Here is a 13,861-nt window from a genome sequence, read left to right on the forward strand (position 1 = left end):
AGTGCACTGACAGAATAATTCAGAAAATAGTGTGTCTATTCTACTGATTGACATATACTGTCCAGAAATTCTGGAATAAGTAAATGATCTGTGAGTCTCAAAGTAATCCCACTAACAGACAAAGATTACATACAGAACTGAGATGTATCTCTTCTGTTACAGCGGCACTTCATAAGTATCACTGCAAGAAGCATTCAAACAACTATCGAACACGAACACTTCACTTAAACGGTAAAAATTTTAAGGAGAGATTTTCCACATATATAACAAGTTTTTAAATTTTGTAACAAACATCGCTTTATCCTGCAAAAAAATAAAAGACTACATACAACTACAGAGTTAGCCTGAAGGTACACTGTACATTTGTTAACCACAAATGTAAACAGTATATTGAAAGGAATGAAATGCTCTTCTACAAAATTATTATAATAAAGTAAATTAAGCAGTATCTGTGAATCACCACAACAAAAAACTTACGAAATTAAGAGAACAAGCAACTGCTTTACCTGCAAGTCCTCTTCTATGACTTACCAGTGGTTCCCAAGTGAAATTCTTTGGTGAGCACAGCATTTTCAAAGTAGGGATTCTCTTCAAAATGAAAATTTATCCTGAAAATTAAAAGAATTATTATGGTCAGAAAATACCTCAAATTAAAACACAAAAGCTGATTGCAGTTTAATTTAAGAATACATCTGGTGTAAGCCAAGATACTTTTTGAATTGCATAGAGACTGGTAAAGCATCAGATAACCAATGAAAAGAAATGAAAACAGGTGGTGTAATTTCAGTCACAACTTTAAGAGTTTACTATTGCCCAGTACACAGCATAGCTCAAGAGTTTGGTTAATTTACTACACAAGAGAAGTTTCAATTCATTGCTACAAAACATGTTATCTGACTTATTGCCTACTTGAAACCAATAGTCAACACAACACCTTGCATTCCCACCACACCATCATTGTCGTCACTACCAACAATCCTGTGCAAACTCATGTAACACAACTAGTCCTATTCTAAAGCCTTCCAATAATATACCACTAACATTCATAGACAAAACCCACTAAAATGGCAAAGGACATAATTAAAATTGCAAGAATTAACATCCTGAATGTGTGTACCTTTAAAATTTATTTGCTACTCTAATTCAAAAGCCAACAGGTATGTGGAATTGTTTTAGGGCTGTATTTTACAGCAGTACTACAAATGGGAACTTCTGACAAAATGAAGTATGAGCTGTTACACAGTCCAGTACCTGTAACCTGATTTGATGTCTTCAAATTCTTCAACTTCCAACTTTGTAAGGTAGTGAAGACAGTCCTCCTCCTCTTCTTCCAATATTGCTGCAATTTGAGGGTGGTTGACAAACTGGTATAAGTTCAGGAAACTATACCTTTTCAGCTTCAACACGCGCATGCACGCGCCTGACCACCCACCCACACATGCACGCGTAACCCCCCCCCCCCCCCCCCCCCCTTACACACACAACAAACAAACCTAGGACACACTTTTACCATCTACTGCACTTATATGTGCAGCATGAATGAATTTAGTATTTATTTAGAACTTTCTGACGACATGGATTCTGTATCAGTAGTGTATTTGCTAACAACATAAAGCCAATTTAAAAAGGAAGAAGGAAGGTTAGAGTTTTTGAAATACCTTGGACAGCATTGTCATTAGAAAAACACCACAAGCTCAGATTACAAAAGGATGGGGAAGGGAACTTGTCATGTCCTTTCACAAAGGGACCATCCCGGCATTTGCCTGGAGTGATTTAGGGAGTTCACGGAAAACCTGAATCTGGATGGCTGGAAGGTGATTCAAATTGCTGTCATCCTGAATGTGAATCCATTGTGCTAACCACTGTGCTACCTCATCTGGTACCAATGGAAATAATCACATCAGACGAATATGTGACAGGAATTTAATGAGTGGCTGAAGTAGGTCAAATGACATGTCAGTATGCCCCAGTGTTGGTTATGTTAAGCTACTGGACAATATGCTCTATGACATACATTATTTTTGTCTGTCTTATTTCACTTAACACCTAATAATGGACAAATGAAGCAATTCACGAGTGAGCGGTACTTCTCAGTTGCACATTTTCACTGTTACTTGGGATTATTTAGAGGGACTTCATTTTATATAAATCTGGCAACTACATGTTATAATAAACACAACCAAAAGGAAGGAGATTTTTAACAGCTGTTTCATTTAACATCACAGTTCTTTACTTAGCATGGTTCTATGGGAGTGGCAAGCATTTGTTTCATTCCTCTGACCTCAGAAATGGCTTAGCCAGCCACTTATAGGATGACTCATGGAACACTGTAGTCTAATTCATGGAACAATTTAGCTCTTTCTTCCAAATGAAGAACATTACCAGAGGTGAAACCACATTCATGATAGAATTTTTTCTATTACCAAACAGGAAACACAGTCTTATCTGTAATCTTACACTTGCTTACAAAGTAGCCAAGAAATAGCTACAATAAAAAAAAAACATATGTACATACTTGGGTCCTGAAAAAATATATCAATGGGACAAAAAGCCACAGTTTCACATATTCATAATATGATAATCATTCACATATTTAATAAGAGAACACCGTGAGTGCTTCTGTGAGAGTACAATGTGTTTCCAAATAATAATATGCTATTGATGTTTGCTAATCAGTGGTAATAACTAAACATATAACTACTCTGAAAACATTTCATAAAATACCTTGTTTGCATATGACAATAACAGGGCACAGTACAGTTGGAGATACGAAGTGTCAAGATGTGGATGCAGTACAAATGACATACTGAGCATGAAAATGTCAGTCCGTATCAATTTTATATAATTTGCTGAAAGAGTTGTCTGTTGTTTTGAGGATGAGCTTCAATAGCCCAGATAGTCTTTCTGGAGGACTGCCCAATGGGAGACCTGATGTTTCCACTGTGTGTCAACATTGGTACCAGTAACCCAAGGATAGTGAACATATTTGTTGTCATGGTTCTTGGTAGCAGCGGCACAGAGTGTCATGTGTGGTCTTCTGCATGTGACTACACTGCTGATTACATATTGTCAATAGCACAAATTAATATCATCAATGTGGCACCAGAAGAGTTAGCTAGGGCCATCAGCAACCATGTGCTTGAACCAAGGAGACCACTGACCGGTCAGGATTCCTCCCACATATTACCACCATGCATGCACCCAATCTCTGATGATGTGGAAGACAACTCTTGGTATGAGGTGATACGAACAGATCCAACCTTTTTGTCAGCAATGGTCATATGAGAATGTGGCAGCTACCAGAGTACATTAGGCACAGAAATCCCAGGTTGATCAAACTATAGAAAATGTGCACCTAAATATTCAGTCCCCTTTTGGAAAAATATCAAATTTTACACAGCTTTTTGAGAAATAGTACCTATGGCTCAAATGCAGTTGGAAGAAAAACTAGAAATAGTCAAAGGATAAAATTGGTGAACTAGTTGTTAAAACTTTACGAAGGACCGGCAGGGAAATCTAAGATGGCGGAACAGCTGAATTGTGAATCTATGTTTCATATGATTTGTTTCTTTTTAATGAAACCCTGAGGCTAGGGAGGTGGATGGGTGAAGAGAAGTGATCAGTTTTTATTGTTTAAAAACATATTCGCTCTTAATCATACACACCTGCGCATGAGTGGCCCATTGTAAACTTAAGCCAACTAGTTTTTTCTGTTGGCGAGTCAAGATTAGTAGTACAGAAATGGTTAATGGAGGTAGCTGCACATTTATAAGAAAATACTGTAAATTAAAAACCAGACATTAACAAATTTTTATTCAGAGCAGCTTGTTGACACGCATGTAAGAACTGAATTTTCTTACAAAATCCCTTATAATAGTATCCGTATACCAAACACCTGCTGTTAATTTTAACCCGTACATAAACATCTTTAAGCATTACTCATCTACTTAACAATAAAGATCAAGAAAACAGTAGCTGCAAGTGGTTTCAATAAAGCTTTCTTTAAAAACTCTCAAAATAAACATTTATTGCAGGCAGTAACTTTGTCATTCAATGTAATTTTTATAGTAAAAATTTCAAATGCGATAAATGCTGTCAGAAGTCCACTGATAATTACCCACAAGAACTACTTTGATGCATCACCCAGCTGAATACCCAAAAACATTTCGAAAAATTATGTGACTGATTGATGTCAATGGGAGGAATAGGGTAGAGGTGCTGGTTGCCAGCTGCCAACAATATAACCTACTCTGTAAATGGCTCTGCTCCCTTCACAATAAGCATCCTGGCTCACTGGGCAAGGATATGCATGTACATACAAAATAGGCAATATAAGGAGCTAAAAACTGACCCCTACCACTCAACCGTTATAGCATTGGTGTTTGGAACAACATATGCCTGTGAGCAAACATTCTCAAAAATAAGATGTGTTATGTCAGCACATCGAACGAGATTGGCTGATGAACACTGGAATGCAATTTTCTTGATTAGATGCAAACTAAACATTGATGATATCTTGAAATCCAAACAATTTCACAAATCTTACAAACATTTTTTTTTTTTGCTGCTTAATTATTGAGAGTCATATGTGCACACTAGGTCTGATGTACCTTTTTTCCTAACATCACTTTCTTTGATAACTTTTTTAGTAAATAAATAAATAAATCAGTTGTACTTGTTTTTTGTGCACTGCATGCTATTTACTCATGGTTAATATGCAATGCTGAATTTAGTTTTTCATCTTCCTTCCCACAGAATTATTTATGGCTTGCACATATATTACAGAATGGTGATGCCCGCTCTGCATTTGTCATTTTGTCAGTTATCTGGCCTGTTGTGACAAATGTTTGGTGACCACTGACATTTTCAGATGTGGGAAACTGACAAAAAATATATCCAGGATGTTCAGCATGACGGGTGGAGTCGATCTGGGTCTGGTGCACCTTCCCAAATTATGTAAGTAGTATGCTAATATGTGTAGCTATTCATGCCAGTCCTCAACTATTTGACCACCTAGACCTATCTCATTCCATTCCATTACTTCTATTCCATTCATAAGTTTCCAACTTAATCCTAACCTAACACTACGCTGTCTACCACCACAACCAAAATGAATGAGGAAGAGGAGTACCACCACACTCTTGCCTATAAGTTAACTACACGTATTCATTATAATCAGGGCTCAAAAATTGAGTATGTCACAATACTTCCATAATCTGGAAGCTGGAAAGATGAATAAGTGTTAATGACATAAATGACAATTATATCTTATTAGCAAACAGTATTATTACCATGTTTGATAAATGTCCCTGTTCCCTTGACCCAAATTTAACTCAGATTAAACATACCTACAAGTAGGGTTTATATACATATTTTTAAAGCACAAGCAAACTGCTATCAAAAAAGTCTAACAAAAAACTGACAATTGAATCCTAGGTCTCTGGATTTGTAGTCTGACATCCACTTCCTCAAAGAGCAAGTGTTAGCAGCCAGCAACTCCTCTTTATAATCATGCCGCAGTTAAGACTAAATACAAGAAAGATGACAAAAATATCCTTATACTACCATTCTATTTTACTTCTATGTATTTTTCAATTTGTAGTTTGAATCACTGAAGGGTTTCATTACTGAAAAAGTTTTTTTTTTATACAATAATTTATATAAATCTTTAAATAATTACATGCTACTACAAATGTCCATGGTTTGTTAAAGACATCTGCTTGTGGAAATCAATCTTGCTTTTGAGTAAATTAAGAGTACAGTATTACAACAACACAGGAAATGCTCAAAACTGGTTCAAACCTTATCTGACAAGAAATGTGTGTCAACATGAAAGACCCCACGAAATATTACCAGTTGCTAAGTTTGTTTTATTTACATGTGATAAATAGCAAGTTAAATGCAATTTTAGTAGAGGGCAGGAAGTTTAATTTAATCAAAGTATAAATCCACAGGGATGCAGACTTTAATGGAAATGCATTTTTCTGCAAGAGGAATATTTAATACCAGTCATCTTATCCTCTATGAGAAGCACATTCCATATTGCAACACCAGAAAGCTCACCACACAGTACCTCCCCAAAGCCATTAGCAGTTTGGGTCATAGTTAAGTCAGGCACAATAAATTAATGCCAACAACTGTGGAGAAGAAATAGATAAAAAGGTGAAATTTGCAATTCTACATTTACATGCTCCTTCACCAACTACAAACACTTTAATGTTACAATGTGGCTGCAAAGACAAGTCTCATAGGTATCAGTACTAGAGCTGTTGAAAATGCAGCTGAAATCACTAAAAGGCAGCTAGGGTGTGCTATTACCGACAGACTGATCCATAGCATGGCCCAAGGGCCAAGTTAGAGTGGAAGGTGGCAACCTGAGTGAAGTGGAAAAATCAAAGAGTGCAAAAATGACAAAAGTTGTGGTAATACACTGTTTTGTAGCACAGGCAAATGTCCATGTTTACTCCATATGTGTTTATTTATTTACTTACATGTCAAGTTCTGTAGGACCAAATAACTGAGTAAATCTCCAAGGTCATGGAATGTGTCAGTACATGAAATTACAACATAAAAGTAATAACAAATAAAAATAAATGTTGACAATACAATAAGAATCAGCTTAATTTTCCACGGAACTCTTTGACAGAATAGAACAAGTGACCCATGAGAAAACTCTTCAGTTTCGATTTGAAAGCGCCTGTATTACTGCTAAGATTTTTGAATTTGAGTGGTAGCTTATTGAAAATTGATGCAGCAGTATACTGCACACCTTTTCGCACAAGAGTTAAAGAAGTCCGATCCAAATGCAGGTTTGATTTCTGCAGAGTATTAATCGAGTGAAAGCTGTTTATTCTTGGGAATAAGTTAATATTGTAGATAAGAAAAGGCCAATGTCAAAATACCCAGATTCGTGAACAGGGGTCAACAAGAGGTTCGTGAATTTACCCCACTTACTGCCCGTTCCTGAGCCAAAAATATCCTTTTAGAATGGGAATGGTTACCCCAAAAAATACCATACGACATAAGTGAATGAAAATAAGCAAAGTAGACTAACTTTTGTGTTGAATGATCACTCACTTCTGATACCGTTCGAATAGTAGAAATAGCAGTATTAAGTCTTTGAACAAGATCCTCAACGTGGGCTTTCCACGACAGCTTACTATCTATCTGAACATGTAGGTATTTGAACTGTTCATTTTCCACTAATCATATGCCCATTCTGTGAAATTAAAACGTCAGGTTTTGTTGAAACTATAAAAAATTGAGTCTCACTGTGATGTAGTGTTAGTTTATTTTCCACAAGCCATGAACTTAGGTCACATACTGCATTATTTGAAATTGAGCCAATGTTGCACACTACATCCTTCACTACTAAGCTAGTGTCATCAGCAAACAGAAATATTTTAGAGTTACCCGTAATACTTTATATAAATAAGGAACAGGAGTGACCCCACATCACAGCCATTATCAACATTGTGAATAATGACCTTTTGCTGCCTGTTGCTAAAGTAAGAGGTGAACCAATTGTGAGCTACTCCCCGTATTCCGTAATGGTCCAACTTCTGGAGCAATATTTTGTGATCAACACAATCAAATGCCTAAGTAAAATCAAAACAATATGCCGAGCATCTGAAACCTTTTGTTTAGCCCATCCAGTACCTCACAGAGAAAAGATAATATAGCATTTTCAGTTGTTAAATGACTTCTAAAGCCGAACTGTACATTTGATAGCAAACTGTGTGATATGAAATGATCAGTTATCCTTACATACACAGCCTTTTCAGTAACTTTTGCAGACATTGATGACATAGAAATAGGTCTAAAATTATCTACATTACCCCTTTCCCCCTCTTTATAAAGCAGCTTTACTACTGAGTACTTTAATCGCTCAGGAAACTTCTAATATTAGAAGAAGAAATACGCCGGGAAAATTTCAGAGCTCAGGAAACTGGTCATCCCTAAAGGATAAATTACAAATATGGCTAAATACTGGACTAACATGTACGGCACAGCACTCTAATATTATGATAGACACTCCATCATAACCATGAGAGACCTCAGTCTTCAGTGATTTAATTATTGACTCGGTCTCCCTGTGTCACAGAGGAGTATTTGAGACATGAATCTCGGAAAGGCATTTGCCAAGAGTGTTATATGATTCCCTGCAGAAACTAATTTTTTATTTAATTCACCCGCAATTCTCAGAAAATAATTGTTAAATACTGTACATATATCTGATTTATTAGTAACAGAAATATTTTTACCACGAACTGACTGTATATCGTCGACCTTTTGCTGCTGAACAGACACTTCCTTCATAACTGACCATATGGTTTTAATTTTATCCCGAGAATTAGATATTCTATTTGGATACTACATACTCATTGCCTTCCTAATAACATATTTAAGCACCTTGCAACTCTGTTTTTAATGGGCTACTGTAGCTTGATTGTGACTACTTCTAACATTTTGATATAATTCCTGCTTTGTTCTACACCGATATCCCACTAGTCAGCCACCCGGACTGCCTATTACTGCTAGCACCCCGTTTAGAATGTTCTAATGGAAAGCAACTCTCAAAGAGCATGAGAAATGCGTTAAGGAAAGCATTATATTTATCATCTATGTTATCGGCACACTAAACATCCTGCCGCTCTTGTTCCTTGACAAGGTTTAAAAAACTCTCTATTGCTGTTGGATTAACTTTCCTACATAGTTTGTAATTAACATGCTTATTACTGTAACATTTAAGTTATGTACGAATAACATATTTTAACTATGAAGAAAGCAAGGGGGTTAGGAGAGGCGAGAGAAAGGGGGGGGGGGGGGGGGAGAAGGGGGAGTACTCACTATGTTAACTCCTACCTTAAAACTCAATACAGGTCCAGGACTCAAAGGTCCACAATGGAATTTCAGATTATAGCAGAACTCCACACATATCTAAGGGTTAAAATGACATACAATGAAATAAGTTTGGATTCTGAAAATATCAATCATGTGGACCAAAGCTGAATCTTTTGCATGGAGTATTTAAGGGCCATGGATAAGGCTAATTGGGGGACATTTGTGTCTCAAGTTCTGAAATACTTTTGCATCGTTTCCACACCAATGCCAGTTAGTGAACAGATGAAGCTACCTTTTAACCTACAGAAAGTGAAGTTGTATTCTTTACGAAAGTTAAGAAAATAGTAGCCTTTGATTCCACATGCGATGAGTCACAACAGGAGTGTCCAACCATACAAAGATTCGAGAGTAATAATTCAGAGATTTGACATTGGGAACAATTTATTAAATAAGCTCTTTTGCTGGAGAAGCAAATATCAGGCTTCAATATAGGCCTATTGGTAGAGAATTGAAACACTGGTTTATTTATAAAAGAGGCTGCTCTCTAAACACTTTTACAGTGCATACTGGAATAACATAAGCGCGTGTGAGCTCTATATCATAGGTTAATTGACATGGATATACAAAAAGCACTGGCATAAAATATACTTAGCCTACCTAAAGAATGGAAAGTTGCACAAGTCACACAAATATTCACGAAAGGAAATAGGAGTAATCGACTGAATTACAGACCCATCTCATTGATTTTTATTTGCAGTAGTATTTTGGAACATATAACAGATTTGAACATTATCAATTACCTCTATGCAAACAATCTATTGACACATAGTCAGAACGGATTCAGAAAATACTGATCTTTATACACATGAAATAATAACTGAGCGAGGGGGCGCATTGGTTAGCACACTTGGCTCGCATTCAGGTGGATGACAGTCCAAACCCATGCCTGCATCCTGATTTAGGTCTTTTGTGATTTCCCTAACTTGCTTCAGGCAAATGCTGGGATGGTTCCTTTGAAAGGGCATGACCGACTTACTTCCCCATCCTTCCCTAATCCGATGGGACCAATGACCTCACTGTCTGGCCCCCTCCCCACCCAACCAACCAATGGTAATGAGTGCTATCAACAGGGAATCTCAAATTGATTTCATATATCTAGATTTCCAGAAGCCTTTCGATACAGTTTCTGAAAAATTGTGTGCCTGTGGCGTATAGCTGCACGCATGCTACTTGAATGTACAGTTGCACGTGTGCTACTGGAATCACTATTTCCTGTACCAATGGTCAAAGTCTATAGTAACTGACAAATTCATCGAGTAAAACAGAAATGACATCTAGCATTCCCAAGGAATACAGGGTTTCGTATGAGGAAAGGTCAGTATTTATGGATATAACTGTAATGATCATTCAAAGCAAGAATAAGTCTAGTCAACATGGGTTCTAAAATGTGCATACCTTAAGGGCCGTGAGCACTTGTTCAGTAGAAGAGATGTGTCTTATAATAGTGAAGATGAACATGTACTCCTAACTTGTCAGGTATGCTTTTTAGAGGCCATTTTTGTTAGACATTTTTGCTTCAAATGATTGTTTCCATTATATTGACCATTTCTGCTTCAAAAGCCTGTTTAAATGATTCAGGGGACAATCTAAGAAGAATCTTGTTTTCAGATGATGCTTTCATTTACTGTCTAATAAAGTAATGAGAAGATGGTGTGAAAAGCTGCAACTGAGAAAAAAAAAGTGCAAGGTCGTCAACATTACTACTAAAATGAATTCATTAAATTTTGATTACACAATAACTCACCTACTTATAAAGCCTGTCAATTCAGCTAAATACAAAAGGATTACAGTTACACGCAATTTAAATTGGAACGATGACATAAATATTGTTGGGAATGCAAAACAAAGACAGTTTTACATACGAACTAAAAAAACTGTTCAGAGAACAGCATGTTTTGTATGATCATGAGGAAGACATCAAAAAAGTTCAAAGGAGAACAGCATATTTTGTATAATCGTGAAAGAGGAGAGTGTGTGTCCCTGATATGACATGTAAGCTGGGTTGTCAATCATTAAAACAAATGCGTTTTTCATTGCAATGACATCTTTTTGCGAAATTTCAAGCCCCAACTTCCCCCTCCAAATGAGAAAATATTTTGCTGATGGCCACTACATAGGGAGAAATGATGATCGTAATAAAAAAGAGAAATCAGAGGTCCCACAGAAAGGCTTGCTTTACCTCACACGTCAATCAGGATAGGAATGACAGACAGTGTGAACTGCACAGTAGTCTTGTAGATGTAGAGTGGTTCCCACACTCTGTGACTACCCCAAGTCATCTGACTGATAGTGCTGAATCTATGAATATTCAGTCACCAATATCGTTATTATTATAAAAATAACTGCTTAGAGGCTTGCAAAAACACTACCGTATCTGGATATGGAACAGAAAGGAGCTTTAAAGTACAGAACAGTACATTAGGCCCATAAAAAAAATCCATAGTTATTCACACACTAGACATATGTATGAGTGAAACACCCGTGTACACTTTTGTTTTATTCAAAGAGTTTATCATACCTGTCAATTTCTTCAGATGTTACGACTGTCAGCCCTATCGCCATATTGAGTATGTGTGAGATGACATCCGGTATATCATCATAAAACACTGCCAGACAGCTTTTAACAAAAGGAAGGAAAATTATAGTTCATCATCCTGGCAACGACATCATTAGACAGAGCCCAAGTTTGAAATGATGAAAGATTGGGAATGAAATTGGCATTAACATTTTTAAAGGTAACAGGATGGTTATTTCCTTAACAGGTTTAGGGAAACCATGGGAGACCTACATCTCTATGACTCTCCTCCAAAGCCAAGTGCATAGTATTACCACAGTGTCTTCTCACACACTATTTTAATAATAGGTGGAAGTACGCTGAAACAATACTTTTCCAACATATCACCCAATGTCCATCTCTCTGAACAATAGCAAATTTGTATTGTGGAGAAAGAAAACTATTCAAGATGATAAACTGTCTATAGATGTGATCATACTCAGTGTATAATATGTGAACAGTATTTCAGTCCTCTCAGACAACATCATCAGGATGTTTAATATACATTTTTGAGTTATGTACTGCAAGTTTTGAGATATATGGGCAATAGCGATACCAACTAAAGACAGATACTCCGACGAAGTGTTTAGCATTACACTGTGTCAAGAATTATAAAACAAAGCTTTCCTTAGTTCACAACGAAGCGGATTTACGGTGGATATTATTTCAGAGCAACGAGAACACTCACACTCCACATATCAATGCTTGCCTTATACGAACATTTACTTACTACCTTCAAAAAGAATGCTGTACTGGCAAGTCTACATTATTTCCAATTTCAAAAGCCTGTCAATTACAACAGGTGGTACTGTAGGTTCACTTTGTCTTATCACACTGAATAACTACGCATACAACAGTGAAGACATTACGTGACTCAGTGATGGTAGCAGGAACATGGGCTATTGTGCTAGTACGCATACATTAGGATCTGCGCTCACAGGAAATGTTGGTGAAAAGTGTTTTTTAAAACTAAAATTTCCTCAAAAAGCCTTGCAAATGATTGTGGCGGGAGAATGACATAGGGTTTCATTTGTTCATCCGGCATTTACACAACTTGTACATCCTACTTTAAAAGAGTATTTACACTCTTCTATGAGTTATGGAGCTAAACTAGACACGCCGATTAAATAAAATTATCGAATCCGTAGCTGGAAAATCGAAAAAAATCCTTCACTTCCCTTAAAAACTAAAATATTACACACGCTAAAAACACAAACAAACATGGCGCACAAGGCCAAACACGTTATGATACACTATAACCAACATCCATGTTACGTGTCCTTAATAACACTGTACTAAAAGGATACAGCAGTTACCCAAAAGTTGGGTATCCTTTTGATGATTTCATTCCTTTTCTCGAAATATGGTTTTCGCAGTTTGTTGTACTTCTGTTCAACTTTCAGGATTTCCTCGCTAGCTTTCTCATTCAAAGCATCGATTTCATTCTGACATGCGTCTATCTCCTCCAATGCTTTTTGTGTCTCGTTGTCATAGTCCCTGTCTTCTTCCGTTTCTGCAGATCCTTCCGATTTCCTCTGTTTCTTCGGAGTCACACCAGTTGAAGACATCTTTAAATTGACAAACGAATCAACCACACAGCTTTGCAGCGACTCGGAGTACTGTTCAAACACCACACTGATCACGAATAAGCAGTATCCTACGCGCTTACAGAGCTACGTCAGGAATGGTTGTTTCTGAGGGAATATGGCGACTTAGGACCAATAGCAAATACAGGCGCTGGAAAACCATCCAATAGTGTAATTCGTTATAAAATATTGAAATCCGACATAGAGTGGGGAGTGTTTTTTCATCTTGTTTAACATGGCATCCGAGAGATGTGGACGTACCGTGTCAAGTGAGCAATATAATGTAAATACAAACAAAACTGATGTTTATGACAGTGCAGTTAGTGAATCGGCCATCACAGAAAGTGACTTGCAAAAAGAAAAATCAGTTAAAAACGTCGAAAGATGCGGACAAAATAGCTGCCGGAATTTAAGTGGGTTACTGGCCACGGCGTCATCAGTGAATGTTTCTGAAGAATTGTGTAGCAGTGCGAAGGAACTAAACGACGTCAAGTTATCGTCGCAGCAGGAAACAAGTTCTCTTCATGGGAAGAGGAAACGGGTGCATCACGATTACAAGAAACTGTCGAAATCTGGTTATGTTGATGATGCAACGGGTAGGCATTATTCTTCGAGTACATCGAGTGCAAGTGAAAGTGATACATCCCCAAAAACGAAAAGGTTAAATACTGGTGAAACATATGGGCGGCCAGAAACTTCGAACAGTGACGGCAACAGTGGAACAAGAATACTGGGTATGTGCTGTTGATAAATTACTATGGCAATATCCACGTGAATCGTAAGGTGGTTATTTCATTTGTTTGGTGTCGCGTAGTAG

At 37.1% G+C, this 13,861-nt stretch overlaps 1 protein-coding gene across 3 annotated transcripts in view; it reads right to left on the reverse strand.

Annotated features, from left to right (window-relative positions):
• The window catches only part of LOC126183501 (protein SET), a 64,687-nt gene extending 51,577 nt beyond the window's left edge, over positions 1-13,110 (reverse strand). For 2 of the 3 annotated variants that reach the window (XM_049925543.1, XM_049925542.1), the window contains exons 1-3: positions 12,766-13,110; positions 1,252-1,364; positions 532-608 (exon numbers count right to left, since the gene is read on the reverse strand). In XM_049925543.1, the coding sequence (XP_049781500.1) occupies positions 532-608; positions 1,252-1,364; positions 12,766-13,026 (451 nt within the window). In that variant the 5' untranslated portion in view covers positions 13,027-13,110. The remainder of the gene's footprint in view (positions 1-531; positions 609-1,251; positions 1,365-12,765) is intronic. The other variant, XM_049925541.1, reaches the window with a different exon arrangement.
• Between the last annotated feature and the right edge of the window lie 751 nt (positions 13,111-13,861).

The sequence above is a fragment of the Schistocerca cancellata genome, chromosome 4 (genome assembly GCF_023864275.1).
Source record: "Schistocerca cancellata isolate TAMUIC-IGC-003103 chromosome 4, iqSchCanc2.1, whole genome shotgun sequence".
NCBI lineage: Eukaryota > Metazoa > Arthropoda > Insecta > Orthoptera > Acrididae > Schistocerca > Schistocerca cancellata.